Source organism: Prinia subflava, chromosome 2, assembly GCF_021018805.1.
Source record: "Prinia subflava isolate CZ2003 ecotype Zambia chromosome 2, Cam_Psub_1.2, whole genome shotgun sequence".
Taxonomy (NCBI): domain Eukaryota; kingdom Metazoa; phylum Chordata; class Aves; order Passeriformes; family Cisticolidae; genus Prinia; species Prinia subflava.
This window is the reverse complement of record NC_086248.1, coordinates 167,516-183,576: the sequence shown is the minus strand read 5'-3', so window position 1 is coordinate 183,576 and position 16,061 is coordinate 167,516. Positions and strand designations below refer to the sequence as shown.

General features: G+C 50.3%; 1 protein-coding gene across 1 annotated transcript in view; it reads left to right on the top strand.

The window, feature by feature from the left end:
• NRBP1 (nuclear receptor binding protein 1) overlaps positions 1-16,061 on the top strand; it is a 32,064-nt gene that overhangs the window by 3,043 nt on the left and 12,960 nt on the right. The window contains exons 3-7 of the mRNA XM_063421867.1: positions 9,692-9,814; positions 10,198-10,299; positions 10,388-10,477; positions 10,945-10,985; positions 11,975-12,069. Of these exons, the coding sequence (XP_063277937.1) occupies positions 9,692-9,814; positions 10,198-10,299; positions 10,388-10,477; positions 10,945-10,985; positions 11,975-12,069 (451 nt within the window). The remainder of the gene's footprint in view (positions 1-9,691; positions 9,815-10,197; positions 10,300-10,387; positions 10,478-10,944; positions 10,986-11,974; positions 12,070-16,061) is intronic.

The following is a 16,061-nucleotide window of genomic DNA, read 5'->3' as shown; positions in this document are numbered from 1 at the left end:
GGCGGCCGGGGCGGGGCCGCGGGGCGGCGCCGCCAGCCAATGGCAGGCGGTGCTGAGCGGTTACATCACCGCGGGCGGCTCCCATTGGCTGCGGCCCGTCCTGGCCACGCCCCCAGGCGGCCGCACCCTCGGGGCTGTGGCGGGGCCCTGGACCGGCCCCGGGCAGCGCCCGCCGGGCCCGGCCGCCGAACAGGGGCGGCCGAACCGGATCCACTAACGAAAGGGCATTGGCTTGCGAGGGAAACGGTGCTGCGAACAAATCTGAGCGGGGAGAGGAGCGGGTTGGGCGCAGCCCTGCAGAAAGGGACCAAAGGGACCCGGGTGCTGGTCGGCAGCATCTCGGCTGGAGCGAGCGTGTGCCCTGGCGTGAGAGGGCAAACCTCGTCCAGGCGGGAGCAGGATGGGACGGCACAGAACCCCATCCTGGGGCTGTTACACACAGCAGAACAGATGGTCACGAGAGGAAATGGTCCCGCTCTAGGTCTTCTGCCTGGGATCCAGGGCCAGGACACCAGGAACAGCTCCAAGCTGCATCTGAGGAGGCTCAGGCTGGGCAAGCATTTCCTTACCGAGAGGGTCGCACCTGCCCCAGGCTTCCTGGAGAGGAGGCCCCAGGCTTGTCCCTGTTTGAGGCATTTGGACAATGCCCAACATGCTGTGACATGGGCCAGCCCTGACTGGGTTGAGCAGTGGAACCAGGGAATCTGTGGAGGTCTCTTCCAGCTGGCTGTTCTGTATTCTATTCCTGCTTAAATTTCAGATGTAAAGGAAGATTGAGTGTTGAGCTTATTGACTGTAATTCTTTCTATAGACAGGGAGCTTCTGTAGTGCCAAGAGTGTAATTCCTGCAAAAGTTCAGAGTAGTTTTATTAAAATCAAATGCTTCTGTGACATTTTTAATTAAGAACCCTTTTTAACAAGATAGAAAATGCTTATGTTCCCCAAATTCCATATTTTGTGGAACATGGAGCAGTACCTGTGGTTCCTGCAGTGTTGTGGACTGTGCTGCTTTCCTCCCTGAGCTGAATCTGGCTCTGGAATTGTGTCCACATCCCTGGTTGCTCTCCTGACTGGCACACAGGTGAGGCTTTACAGGATATCTTGTCCCATGGCCAAAGCACAGGGCGAGGCCCCACAGCATGAGGGCAGGGTGGTCACAGGGCTGGTGGGGTCTCCCAGCCTGTGCTCACCTGGCTCCCTTCTGGCTGCTCTCCCTGAAAAACCAACCCCTGTGTTTCTGCTGTCCAGCTGTAACACTCCACTTCCTTCTTGCAGGCAGCCTGCATGCATAACTTACTTTTCTTGGGCTGTCCAAGCATCTCGAGAATTATCCACTGTGCCTCCTAGGAATAGAAACTCCCTAATGGAGCAGGATTGCAGCACCACGTTAGCAGGTCAGTTTTAGCCTCCTGAAGCTGGCTGGTGGTGAACCTGGAACTGAGAGCTTTGTGCCTGCTGTCCCTGGAAGCTGCGTGGATGACACATAACTAGGAAAAGTTGTGCCCTGCTGCTCAGAGTCTTTGCTCTACAGCCCAGTGTTACAGTGTTTGGCTTGGCAAGCTCCTGTGAGAAGGAGAGGCTCAACCCTTCCTAGACAGCAATGTCTGTGGGATTGCTGTGTGTGATGCCTGTCTGTTGACCAAGCCTCTTTCTGTACCTTTTCTGGGCAGGAAAACTGTGACTGTGTAAGCCAAGACTTTATAAGAAGTACTTTGTTGACATCTTTGTAGCTAAGAAGGAATCTGTGTCCTGCATGTGTGGGCACAAGCAAGTCCCCTTCTCGGGGTGTGTGTGAGTGTTGGAGCAGAAGAGGGAGAAAATGGGAGAATGAGCACTGGTCTCTGCTTAAATAAATACCTTTACCCTTTCCAGAGAACACGCCAGGCTGCTCAAGAGCAGTGGGAGAACGTTGTGCTGTTTTTGCAGCCCTGCTTGTGTCCTGTCCATTGTGTGGAAACTCGTCCCAGAGCTGATCGTGCTGTCCTGCACTGACCGCAGGCACAGGGGTTGTGTCTGTCCCACAGGTTCTGAAGTGCTGAAGGGGATTTTTAGGGTGGCTGCAGGTGGTGTTTCAGTCCCTGATAGCCATCAGTGACCCTGTGGCTGATTGTTGCTCTGTGCCTCATGTTTTACTGACTCATTTGTGACTCAGCTGCTGGACTTTCCCCTGCTGTACTTTCTGTGTTCTGCCCCACTTCAGTGACTGCTGAGATCAAGATGTTCATTTCTGCCTTATCTCTGGGTACATGCCTCGTGTGTCAGTGTGGCTGTGCGTGCAGTGGTTGCCCCATTGGATAATTCTTGTTTCTCTGGCTGGGACTTCTCACTGTCAGACAGCTCGATGAAAGGATGAAAGCTGCAGCCCTTCACAGCTCCCCTTACAGCGGTGTGCAGGCTAAGACAGCGTGAGGGGGGAGTTCCCTGTGCCCTGGGTGTCCGGTCAGGAGCAGAGCTCAGGGAGCAGAGTTTGACACAGTGTGTCCCTGTGCATGTGAGTCCAGTCTGGCTGCTATTTGTTGGATACTGGAAGCTCAGAAATTTAGTTTAGGCAGCACACTGCTGTTAGTTTGGTTCTCCTTTTTCTCTGAAGGGTTTGTCTGTCATTTGGATTGGCACTTCTCAGCTGTTGGTGGCTGGACATTACAGTTGGATTTCAGTGCTCAGGCTTACAGGTGCTCTCAATCTATGCTGGAACTATCCAAGGTTAAGAAAAGAGCTGTGATTCATGAGGACCTGAACTCAGAGAGACAGGAAGTGAAACACTGGGTCTTCTGCATCTTTATCTCTTTGTTGTCTTCTCACTTCTAGGGGGAGTCTCACTTGCTTGAATAATTTTTCATTTGAAGGCAGTTGGTGACTTTTGTGCCTCTGGATTTACTTTTCTTCAAAGGGACAGCGAGCAGGATTCTTAGAGAAAAATCGCTAACAGGCTGAGTGTTTGGATTCTGGGATGTAGGAGCCTGATTTTTCTCAGCCTCTGTTGTGACTGGAAGGAAACTTGCTGAGGTAGTAAAAGATAAGCTCCAGTCCTCCAAGCAAGCTGGCACTCAGAGGGTTCCAGCTCCCTGCCAGGCTTTGACAGTGGATCTGGGTTTTTTTCCAGCTGGTGGAGAGAACTATGCCATGCTGTAGTTTTTATAGCGCTCTTGACCACAGAGAAGGTATTAAGAAGGAAGTATGTGAAGTCTTTCAACATTTTTATTGGCTCATGCAGGGGCTTCCTGAAAGAAATGAGCCCGTGGGGTGTGCCAGAATGAGCTGAGGGGCACCTCAGGGTGCAGAGGGGACGGAGCTGCTGTCACAGCCCGCTCTGTCCTTGCTCACGGGCCGTGACGGGCAGCTGGCACTCCCTCCTTGCAGCCGTGGCTGGGGCAGGGGTGGCTGCTGCTGCTCTCCCAGCACCAGGGAGGCTCTGGCTGCCTGTGGCTGAGGGAGGGAGTTCTCTCTGCATTCCTCACAGAACTGTTCCAGCAATGCTGTGCTCTGCAGCAGCACCACAGCTTCCCTTGTCAGCCCTGTGTCGTGGGGAGCCCAGCAGTGGTACCCTGCCTGGCAGTGCTATCCTGACAGCTGCCACAGGTTTGGGAGCTCGGGAAGAGGCTTCCTGCTGGGCCAGCAGAGGGGAGAGGCTGTGTGCTGGCCCTGGCTGCACATCCTGCCTGCAGGGAGGCTGCCTGGCAAATCCTGATAGGCACAGGCACAGCCAGATGTGGGTTAGCCACGGGAGCACGGTCATTTCCAAGCATCCCACGGTGACAGGGATGACAGGAATAGCTGTATCCTGATTCTCTTTATCAGCGCTCAGGAAAAATCCCATTTCAGGTGTCTAATACATGTCTCCCAGGCCCTCTGCAAAATCCGATCCAAGACCTCCTGTCCCAACTCTGGCTAATCTGGTGTGAAGTTTACTTGCAGATGTGTGTGCTTGTCTGTGCACAGACACAGAGATTGAGGCATGGAAAATAGTTTGAAAAATAGTTTAATAAAAAGGCAGTACAGGTGATGGTGACAAGGCTCAGGGCCTGGCTTGAGACCTGTCTTGATTATTCTTTTTCCACACTTCTGGAACTCCCCTCAAACATCCCATGAATAGTGTACCCAGATACTTTTATCTGATTTAGAAATTATCCATCATCTTGCCTAACATCCACTTTTACTTCTGACATCTTACTGCAGTCAGCTTTGCAATTTATAGATGTATGTCAAATCAGGCTTTCATCATCCTCTTTAAAATAGGATGTTTGCTCACCTCTTTGCGTGGTTTCTCCAGTAGTATCAGAAGACATGAAATAATCACTTTTCATTAGTGTTTCATGTGGCTTCAGGGATTGTTTCCAAGACTGGTACTTCCACAGTATGCCAATTTTTATGGCATTTTCTGTTAAATATAATGATCTTTCAACGTCTCCTGTGTGACTGATGTTGTTCAGAATTACCTGGAGTGATTTGAAGATCTCTCTGCCAAGTGAAGGTATTACAGAAGAACAGGGTGGGCTATAGCAGACTGGGGGTAGCTCACATGGAGTTTATCCTGTTTGGTTTTCCCTCTTTCATGGAGTTTCACACTGCTAGCACTCATCTGAATTTACTGCCCCAGTGCAGCTGCCAGAACCTTCCTGATGGACTGCCTGAATGGGCTTATTTATAGCTCCTGGGTTTTCTTCCACACTCCTTTACTTGTTTTGCTGAGCAGTTTCTGTTTCTCTTGGGGAGTTAGGGATGAAGGGGCTTTGCCTCTTCCTTCTTCCACAGAGCAGCTCAGCAGGACTGAGCTCCCGGACTCCACTGGGTGCTTGTTTGTTTGAAGCACCAAGTGGAACTGAGCCCTCGTCCCTTTGGTCCTGCATTAGCAATTTGTATTCATTCCTGGTGTCCATTAAACAGATGGAATAGTGCCTGTGTCCCCGTGGGATCCTCAGCACTGGGGTCAGTTCTGACAGTGGAGCTGTTCAGGGGCTGGAGCGTGTCTGGAGAAGGGAAGGGGCTGGAGCACCAGGAGCAGCTGGGGGAGCTGCAGAAGGCTCAGCCTGGAGAGAAGAGGGCTCGGGGGGACCCTCTCACCTTCTGCAATTTCCTGGCAGGAGGGTGCAGCAAGTGAGGGTTGGGCTCTGCTCCCAGGGAACAAGGGGCAGGACAAGGGGAAATGGCTTCAAGATGGGCCAGGGGAGGTTCTGGTTGGGTATTAGGGAAAATTCCTTCCTTAAAGATTTGTCCAGCCTTGGCACAGGCTGGCCAGGGGTGCAGTCCCCATCCCTGGAGGAATTTAAAAGCTGTATGGATGTGGCACTTTGTGACAGGGGTTAGTGGTGGCCTTGGTAGTGCTGGGGGAGTGGCTTGGGGAGATCTCGATGATCTGAGAGTGCTTTTCCAGCCTCAGTGACTGTATCCAGAGAAGTGCTGCTTCTGTTCAAAGTATCCTGACTCCTGTCACACTTTTGTGTTTTTATAAACTGCTGATCTACTGCCCGGGGAGTTACCTGCAGGAGTTTGTAGTCAGGTGTGTGCTGCAGTGTGTGGTGTAGCCAGAATTGTCACAGGGCTTCTGCAGAGGCTGGATGGCCACGGGGTGACAGCCAGCCTGTGGAAGTGACACAGGCAGTGACACCGTGCAGTGGTTCAAAGCTTGCTGCTCTCCTGCAGAGCAGATGCAGCTCTGGCTGCCAGGGGAGCCCTGGGCTCTGTGCAGGGTGTGCTGCTCCCAGCAGGGCTCGCACAGAGCAGGGCCCACGGGAGGTACCTAAAGTCTGTGTCAGCTTTTGCCTCGGGTCTCAGCATCTCCTGAACTGCTGCAGTGAAGTCACCAGTGAGGGAGAACTTTACCCTGTCTTTAAAGAGTGCAGATGGGTCCCTTGGATTAACAGACTAACTTCTTGCTGATGTGTTTCATCTTGTTACTTGTTGCAGCATGTCTGGAAGAACCAATTATTAATTGCTGATGGTCAGATTGTCTTTTCCATTCAGTTTAGTTGCTGCATGAGGTGGTCTGTACAGCCTGCTAATAATCAATACCTTCTTTGCTTTGCTGCTGTTAAATTACGTTGGTTATTTTGATTTTCTTGTTGAATTAAAGCCTTTTAAGCATGACTGTAATTGCCAAGGCAAATGTATCAGTTTAATTAAAACATGAAGTAGGATTGTTTCTTTGCTTTGTTGGATTTCTTTTCCCTTGGCCTGCAGTGGACCTGGCATCCTTTATTGTGTTACATTCTGGATAAGCCTCAGATCCCAGAGAGCCCTTTTTGTTCAGTTTCTGTTGGTAAATTTGCTGCTCTTTGTTTCCCCACAGCTCAAGGAAGAGTTGAGTTCCTCACGGTGCAGCTGCTGGCTCTGAGGGTCTCTTATCTCTGGTCTCAACCATTTCCAAGGTGGTTGGGCAGAGCTTTCACCTTTCTCTGGCCTAAACAAGTGGCCAGGGAAACTGGTTAACATGTTCATGCTACTCTGAACCTGATCTGCAGCTTCTTGTGAGGGTCTGGCCTGGTGTGCTGCCATCCCCAGCTCTTTTTCAATGTGCAGGTCCATTCTGTACTGTACTCTAGTTACTGTGGACTTTTCCCAGTTTTTGTACCTTTTTTTTCTAGATTGTAAATCGTCACTGTCATTTGTGATTTAGGCTGGTTTTATTTTTTGTTTAATTTACAGATCATGTGAACTACAGAATGTGTCTCCAAAAGTCTGTGTTCTTTCAGCAGCAGATACACAGATGTTTGAGAGCTATAGAAAAGATATGCATTGGACAATGGAAAAACTTTCCAAAGGGACATTTAGCTTCCAGAGTTCTTTTCCCTTAGAGCTGTTGTACCGCTCTGCCCATACTCCTTTAAGTAATTCCCTTGAAATTCTTTGTGAGTTTCCTTACCTCCTGCATGGACTCAGGGCTGTGTTGGTGCTTCTGCAGTGTGGAGCTGCTTCCTCTGCTGTGCTGCAGAAATTCAGGCTAAGCTGGGCTCAGGCTCTTCCTCCCTGGGAGTGTAAAAGCTGCCTGGCCTGGGGGCTGTCTGGGCAAACACCAGAGCAGTGCATTATCCCAGTGCTTTTGTGAGAGTTCAGGGTTCTGCTGTGCTGAGCATGGAAAGGGATGTGCCGTAGGGATTTGGCAAGCAGGAGGAATCTGCCTCTGCCTTTGAGTTGTCTGTCTGCATTCTTCCCCCTTTACTCTTCTTCCCAAGCTGTCGAATCTCCTGAGACACAGAATTGCCATCAGTGATGTCAGCTGGGCTTGGTTCTTGAGTCATATCTGGTGCTCTGGAATATTGCCCATGACTCATGGAAATCATTTACGCTTGGGGGCCTGGCCAGAAGTGGGAGCTGTGACGAGTCCACAGTCCCAGCTACGTTATTGAGGCAGATTTTCAGCTGTTGCTGGTACTTGAGGATTTACTCAATCCAGTCAAGCTGGAGGCCTTTCAGCAGAGGGCCTTTAACTGTTGGACTCTGTGGTTTAGATGTCTTTTCCAACCTTGATGTTTCTGTGAACAGGCAGCAAGTGGGATGAAGAAAGGAAATCCAAAGGGATGCAGGGGCACTGGGTGTCAGTGTGGTGGCTGTTACCTTGTCCTTGCACTGCTCACACTCACCTGCCTTTCTGCTGCCTTGGGCTTCTTTAAACTTACCTGAAGTTAAAGCCTTTTGCCATCCAGCTTTAGTAATTGTACTGGGTGACTTTATGCTGCTGTCATCCCTAAGATATTGCTTATTCTAAAATTTGAAGGAATAAATGTTCTATCCTTAATTATTTTTATTCCTTCCTTTATTTCTTTAATGATGAAACATAACAGGCCTGGCCTGTTGGTATCAGTATGTTTATATCCTTATATATATATAAAGTCAAGTTTTTAAGATCAATGTGAACGTCTTCCTAAACCAAATCTCAGTCCTGAATTTCACCCCTCAGTTATGTAGGTGGCTCAGGTGGAGGGAGGTGGGTGGTTCATACTTGGCTGTCACCTCCTGTGATGATTTTTCCATAGCTGTCCTCTGTAGCTCACTCTCCTTGTGTGATTATGGCCTGTGCCCCTTATTGCTGCCTGTGCCACACCTTGCAGCTGGCTGGTTGTGTCACACTCGTTTACTCCCGAGCTGCCAGAGGAGTCTGTATCACTCTGGTTTTACTTGGCACCATTTGTCACTGCAGTGTGTCACCCGCAGTGTCAGGGTATTAAATGTCATGGGGCTGCTCAGATTCCCTCGGGAGATCATAAGGAATCCCACCTGTATTGGTGGCCTGTCATCTGTGATGTCAGGCTACAGAAGGGGCAGAATGGGATACAGTAACTCAGCTGGAATGAAGAAATCAGGTGAATTTGAGCATATGGAAGTGGCTGCCAAGGGAGAAGGGATTTTTGAGGGAGCTCTTACAGGAGGTGAGAAGTTTCCAGCAGTAGGATGCTGATGGGGTCCCTGGTGAGGGAAGAGAAGGTGATACAATATGAGAAGGAAGAGCTGTGAAATGCAGGTTTTGGAGGTGATAGAAGATGAGTCTGGATTGGCCAGGCAAATCTGTGTTAACAGTTACCTTAGGGGAAAAAATGGATCAGCTGAAAGCTGCCAAGCCTGGTAATCAGCACTAACCCTGTCTGAGTTCAAGGAGTGTTTGGACAATGCTCTTAGACACAGGGGGGATTCTGGGGCTTTCCTGTGCAGAGCCAGAAGCTGGACCTCAGTGATCCCTGCGAGTCTCTTCCAACTCAGGTTATCCCATGAATCTCTAAAGTGATTCTTGGTGTGTGGTCAGCAGATGGGAACAGTAATGATTGCTGGTTGACAATTAAAAGGTGAATTTTACCTTCCTGTCCTCTCTAAGTGCTTCGAATCCAGTTCTGTCACTGCACATTGCCTGGGGCAGTGGGGTGTTCACACGTGGCTGCTGTGTGCCTGTGAAATGGCCTGGCAAAGGCATTGCAGTCATGCCATGGATGTTGGATGAAAGAGACCACGTTCATCTTTGAATGCTGCTACATATTTGAACAAAAACAATGTTGTGGAAAACGTTGCTGCCAGGAGGGGGGTTCACCTCTGGTCTCTGTCTGTCTTTCAGCCTTACATCTTCCCACAGCCCTTGCTGCTCTCGTGCTGGGCTCTAAACTCTCAATTCCCTCCCCTTCCCTTGCTGCTTTCTGAGTGCTCATCTGTGTCTTTAATACTCGGTGTGGATGTACTCGTGCTGGCTCAGTGTTACAGTTTTCAGCTAAAGGAATTGCTGTAGCGGTTTCCTTTGTATCGTTTGTTCCCACCTCTGAAGCTTCAGCTTTCCCCTTATTCCCTTCTGCTTTGACTGAGTTTTAGGTGTCACCATCTTTCAGAGGATTCCTCTACAAAGTTGTATCTGAGTTCTTGAGACATTTCTGTATCCCTTTTGTATTGTTGGAGCAGGTTTTTTGTGGTGGAATGAACTACAGTGTCCTGAACCATGACAGTCTGATATATTGTTGGCAGAGGGCAGGTTTGGTTCAACACAGAGTTTGGGAAATCGAGGTTTTCCCACCGCTGTGCTCGGGACGTGCTGCTCACATGGTCCTGCAGTGACTCCTGTTTGGATATGCACTGCTCCAAGATACGTGTGCAAATCCTGTCCTGGAATTCTCATTTAATTAAAAGCTAATGAGCAGAGTTCATAATCTGCAGTGAGGTCTGTGTGGCAATGGTCTGGTGTTGCTGGCTTGCAGCTCACAGTCCCCACCCTTCCCTGCAGGTGAACCAGCGCAACGTCCCCGGCATCGACAGCGCCTACCTGGCCATGGACACGGAGGAGGGCGTGGAGGTCGTGTGGAACGAGGTCCAGTTTTCGGAGAGGAAGAACTTCAAGCTTCAGGAGGTAAGCTGATGTGTTTCCCCACAGGATGTGAGGAGCACACCTTGCCCCGGGGTGGGATTATGGAGACTGGGGACTCTTTGTGTGGATTATTGGCTGGGTTTGGAGCGCTGTGCTGTCCAAATGTAGCAAATTTGGCCTAAGCCTGGCCTGTACAGGAAATGTCCAAACTGTTGTGCTATTTCCATGAGCTCTTGTGTTCATTTAGACTTGGCAATCAAACCACACTCTGCTGAGATGCAGAGCAGAAGAAAATGGGATGCTGTCTGTTCTTAGTGTAGGAGCTTGACATATTGGTGTTTGAGAGGACTGAGACCCAAGAAGAAAGAAGGATATAGGTTGGTGTGGTCTCTGATGTGACATGTCTTTGTCTTTCCAATATTAAGGAAAAAGTTAAAGCAGTGTTTGACAACTTAATTCAGCTGGATCATCTCAACATTGTGAAGTTTCACAAATACTGGGCTGATGTGAAAGAGAACAAGGCCAGGGTAAGTGCAGCCATCAGGCTGTTGGGTTCTCATTGTGTGTCGTTAGCTAATTAGCAAGGTGGAGGGTAATGTGTCATCCTGCCCACAGGTGATCTTCATCACTGAGTACATGTCGTCAGGGAGCTTGAAACAGTTCCTGAAGAAGACAAAGAAGAACCACAAAACTATGAATGAAAAGGTAACTCTTTTTTCCTGTATGACCATAGTTCTTTAGAGCCATCAGCCCTGGAAAGCCCTTTCAGCAGGGGATCCCAGTGAGAACTGGTGGTGACACATTGCTGCAGTTCCCCTGTGTCTCTGTAACCAGTTCAGCTGCAGGTTCCCTGGGGCAGCAGTTCTGTGCTGGTTGCTTTACTGCCAGCAGCTCTGCAGCTTCTCAGGTGTGGTGTGACAGGCGTGTCCCTCTCCAGGGGCCCTCACAGGAAAGGGGGAAGGTGTCTGTGCATGGCAGACTCTGGAGGACAGGGGTGTGTCTGGACCCATGGGAATGTGTAGAAACAAGCTGACCATAAGGGTACTGATTCTTTGCACCTGCACTGAGTCAGAGCTGGAGCGTATATTGCTTCCTACAAGTGGCTGTGAATCACAGAACTACAGATTAGCTCCTTGTGGGTGATTTTTATCCTTTTCCTCTTGTGTCTGCAGGCATGGAAGCGTTGGTGTACCCAGATCCTCTCTGCTCTCAGGTGCGTGGGGTACTGACCTCGGGATCCCAGCAATGGGGACTGATGTGGCAGTTGGGTATTAGGGAGCTCTCCAGAATGTCCAGCTTTATGACCAGGCTTGTCCATAGTCAGGAGGATGTTGCAAAGATGACAGGGAAATCAAGTTCCATGAGAGAGGACTGAGAAAAACTTCACAGTGTTGGCAGGCTGCAGGCAGTGGTTCACAGATATTGAGGTGTGGTGTTGTTAGATATGTGTGTACATTTCTTGATGATGCAGCTCTTCTGCAGCCATCTTAGTGCAACACCTCTGAGCAGAATGTGTTTTGGGTTTTAAAAACTTTCCCACCTGAACTAGAGTTGGTTAGTAGCTAATTAGACAAACAATAGCCTGGATGACAGAGCATGGCTTGCACTCCATAGAGAAAACTCTGATGCCACTTGGCTAAATTACAGCTATTGGTGAGTAGTTTGGGTTCTAACAGGCTTCTAGGAGCTGACTGTCCTCATTTCTGCTAGCAGCTAACATAAACCCAAAGCAGAGTGAGATGCACAAACAGAGTGTACCTGGGACCCAGCAGTGAGAAGCTTTATTAATGCCCAAAAGCTTTATTTATGCCCAGTTGTGTATAGCAGTAAGTGCCTCTTTGGTCCCTTTGAGTGGGGACAGAATAAGGCTCTGGTATTTTTGGTACAAAACTAATCATTTTAGAATCCATTCAGCAGTACTGGATTGAATGAAATTGTGTCTTTACCTCTGGTACCCTGAGTTTCTTGGGAACTGATAGGAGAAAGCTTTTTCTTCCCCCCTGCCATGTTCTGGAGATTCATTAGAGACAATTCCTGTTTGTTTCTAGTTCTGATGTACAGTCACTGCATTGTGTCTCCCAGCTCCTGTAAACCCCTGGTGTGTGCCTTTTGCTCTCCTGTTCTCTTCTGATGTTGCTTGACATGGGAAGGGGTGAGGGGGGGATTCAAGGCCTTGACCAGTGCTCTGTTCTGCATCTCCAGCTACCTCCACTCCTGTGATCCCCCCATCATCCATGGCAACCTGACCTGTGACACCATCTTCATCCAGCACAACGGACTGATCAAAATCGGGTCAGGTAATGCTCGCTGGGGGTGCCCTGCCTGCCAGACAGACTGCCCAGAGAGAAAAGGCACCTACTCCTGTCCAGGTTCCCTGGCATGATAGGCATGGGGTACACGTGCTTCTCTGTCTCCACATCAGATGTGCCAGAGACTGGGGGCAGAATTCAGTGGTGGTTGGACCCTTGTCAGGTGCAGGACAGACTGATACTGAGTATTTGCCTTTTAGCCTCTTCTTTAGCTTTTTGTCTCAAGGGGATGACACAGGAAATGATGCTGGAACTTGGAAGGTTTGTAGGCACATCATCTGTGGGTTCATCTGCTCTGCAGATTTTCCTGTTAATACACAGAGAGTTCTCCTCCCAGCACTGTGGGGCTTTGGGAGCTGCCTGGGGAGCTGTGTCCATGAAGCCACACGAGTGCTGCTGGTAGCAGCCCACGTTAGTGATAAAGTGGACAGACTCTGCCTGCAGTGAGCAGCTTGTCCTGACATCCAGCATCCCTCCCATGGCCTGCCCTCAGGCTGCTGAGCTGCCCTGGGCCTGCTTGGCCCAGACATGCCCTGCTTGGGCAGCCACCCACGGTTTATTAAACAAGTAAGCAGTGATGTTCCTGGCAGTGCAGAGCATCCTTGCATGCTCTGGTTTATCCTGATATTCCCATGTCTCTAAAAATCTGTCTGCAGTCAGGATGCATTATGTCACACCTTGACATGACCTTTCAAGGGACAGCTTTGCTACCTGTTGTTCAACTTCTGCAAGTATTCTCGATCTGAGGAATAGGTCTTTGCTTTCCTGGAGCTGTTGTCTGTGTGAGCTGTGCTTTGATGTGGCAGTGTACAGGGAAAGATGCTCTGCACCACCTGTCATCCAGAAATAGCCTCTCCATCAGCTGCAGTCTGTGGCTTCTCCTCCCATCAGAGAACTCCTGTGTTGTTGTTTTGTTCCAGAGCTGGGTAGCAGATCTGTGCTTGTACCAGGGAGACAGGGCACTGGCAGAAGGAGCACGCTTCTCCTGACCTGCCTGTAAACCTGGGGACTTGCTCTTCACACAAGTTGATGTCACCATGTCATCACACAGACTTGATTGTGTTTTCCTGGCTGTGTCCAAGGGGGAGAGATTTCCAGCAGTGGTACATCTAGTACCTGTATGCTGGCAAACTCCCTGGCATTCAGTTCAGACTGATGGGAAGACTGAGTACTCCAGAAATTCCCCTTTTTAGTTTAGTTTCAAAGTGTCATGCAGCTGGCACCTTTCTGCAGGGCAGCCAGCCTGTGTGTACAACCAAAGCTGGCATTGTGGCCACAGCTTTCACCAGAGGGAGATGCAGAGGCACCAGACCTGCTGCTCCCTGAGCGTGCAGCTCCAGTGGTGCTGTTCAGAGGCTGTGTGGAGGGAAGGTGTGGGGTACAAGTGGTGGCCTCAGCACAGTTGCACCTTTGCTGTCTTCAGTTTCACAGAGCTTTGCTCCTGTCAGGTGCAGCAGGAGGGACATGGCAGTCACAGAGGTGTGCTCATGCCAGGACAGGTGGCTGTGCTGGAGTGTGACTGCAGGGCTCATGTGCAGCTGTTCCTGGGCAGAGCTTTCTGCCCCACCCCACAGCCGTGGGCTGCCTGCCTCGCCTCACGTTCAGAAGTGATTTATCCAAAAGATTCTGATCCTTTCCTAAATGGAAAAGGAAGGAGTGCAAGTGGGCTTGTGGTCAAAAGAGGTGTCCTCCAGATGGGAAAGCTGTGGCTGCAGTGCAGGCTGGGATTAGAGTTGGCAGTGTTGCAGGATGTGTTCTTGTTCCTGCAGAGCCCACCCAACCAGAAAAGGCAAAGCTACATCCCCAGGACTGCTGCTTGTGTTGGAGCTTGAGCCTTTCTCCCTGGCTGCCTTTGCCTTTGTCACTGCTGCCCTTGCAGTGCCAGAAGGGCTGGGTTTGAGCTTTGGGCCTGGAATGGCAGTTGTTCCAGAGTCACTGACAATGCCAGGCTCATGTTTGCTGTTTCCTGTCCTTGTTCTGTACATCTGGCTGGTCTCTGAGCACTTCCCTGTGTTTACTAAAAGCAGCAGGACAGTAATTTCTGTGGATTTGTGGGGAACAAGGATTCAGTGCACTGTGAGCTGTGCTTTGGTGCTGTCTCTCCCCAGTACTGTGCTGGGTGCTGCTCCGAAAGTTCCTCTTCCTGTGGCTTTGGCAAAGAGAATACTTGCTGAACGTGGGGCAAAAAGCTGGCTGAGGCAGCTGCTGGTGTGCACTGCAGGACATGCTGCTGTCTGCTGCGGGAGGGCCAGGGCAGCAGTGTCACCCTGGCAGTGCCTCCTGTGACACTGGGCAGGGTCAGGGGTGGGAACAGCCCTTGCTCCTCACTGCTCTCTCAGGTGCAGGGCATGTGCACTGGCTGCACTGGTCACTGTTTCTGTGTTCAGTGTGTAAATCTGTGTGCTGGGGCTCAGCTGTGAGAGAAAAAGGGAGTGGGAAGGAGGAGAGATTTTGCATACTGCTTACATGCAAAAGCCATCCATGATCCATTCATTTGCTAACCTTTTATTTTCCAGTACCATAAAGTGCAGTTAATAGGTTTAAGGAGAATACATTTCAAATGAGTGGAGAGCTTTGGAGAACTTGTGACGAGGATAGGAAAGACACTTACAGCTCTTAAACTTGCCAGTGGTATTCCCAGGGACTGGACTGTTCCAGCTGCCTGGTGGAGCTGTGGTCAGATGAGGCATTCCTTGTGATAAGCCCAAGTTGTGCCCTGTGTGCTGTTCACAGAGCGAGCCCGGTGCAGCGCAGTGGTGCCTCGGGGGTGTCTGTGCTGTGTGACAGGGGATGTGCTGCCAGGTGTGCTCCTGGGACAGGCTGCAGCTGCTCTGAGTGCAGCAGGAGCAGCAGTGTGGACAGACAGGGTGCCCAGTGCTGCTGCCTGCTCGTGTTGGCATTGGTGGGAGCTGTTCTTGGAATTCTCACTGGCAGTGTAACAACCATTCACAGGTGGAAAGAAGTGATGTGTTTGAATTAAAAATCCTTTTGGGAGCTCTTGGAGTGCCCCAGCAGAAGGGAGGCCTCAAGCTGGAGGGTGTCAGTGTCCTCTGGTGCCCCTGAGACCTGGCGATGTATCTGCATGTGCTGAGTGAGACCTTGACGGAGCAGAGAGGAGGCTCCGTGGAGTGCAGTGCAGATTTCCCCCTTGTGCCTCCAGGCATGGCTGCTGTGCATCTCTCCTGTCTGCAGCTGACCTTAGACTCAGTCTGGATTTAGTGGTGTCTGCTCAGAGTCTGCCCTCAGTTCCAGGCCATGGGCCAGGACTCTTATGGTGTTAGCTCTACTGTGGCATCGTGTGACCAGGTGTGTAAGTGTGGGTTCTCCTGCTGAGATCTGTGGCCAGAAGCTGCTGGGATGTAGAGAAAGGGAAGTCTCTGCGAAGGAGTGGGGTGGGTGGGACTGTAGGACACTCACAGAAGAGCAGAATTTCCAGCCTCTTGGTCTCAGAGTCAGCCATAACCTTCTGCTTGGTCAGAGATGCCTTGTCTCCCCTGCCCGCTCTGGTTCTCAGGTAGAAGCCCTGATGTTCTTAGGTGAATTTCTTTTGAAGAGGTGGCTGGAGGCAGGGCCTGGTGCTCAGTCCTGTCCCTGTGTGCCCTGACTCTGACCCAGCTGTCTCTATGGATGTAAGTGCTTTGCTGTTCACCAACTCATTGACTTTATCTCGTTTTACTTCCCGCTCACGGGCTGCTCTGTTACAACAGTCTTTCATAGGATATTTGCTAATGGTGAGCAAACTTCTCCGCTCCTGTGATGTGACTCCACTTATGTCATGTACATGATTTTATCTCTGTGTGTATCTGTATATATATATTTATATATATATGTGTGTGTATCTATATTTGTAGCACACAGACATACACACTGATCTATTTACAGTGTTCCCTTGCTATAAGGCTGTGTGTAAAACTGTTTGGCTTAGGTGCATCCTGCTTGGAGAGCTCGTGTTCTGTGCTGGGATGCCAACAGTTCCTCGT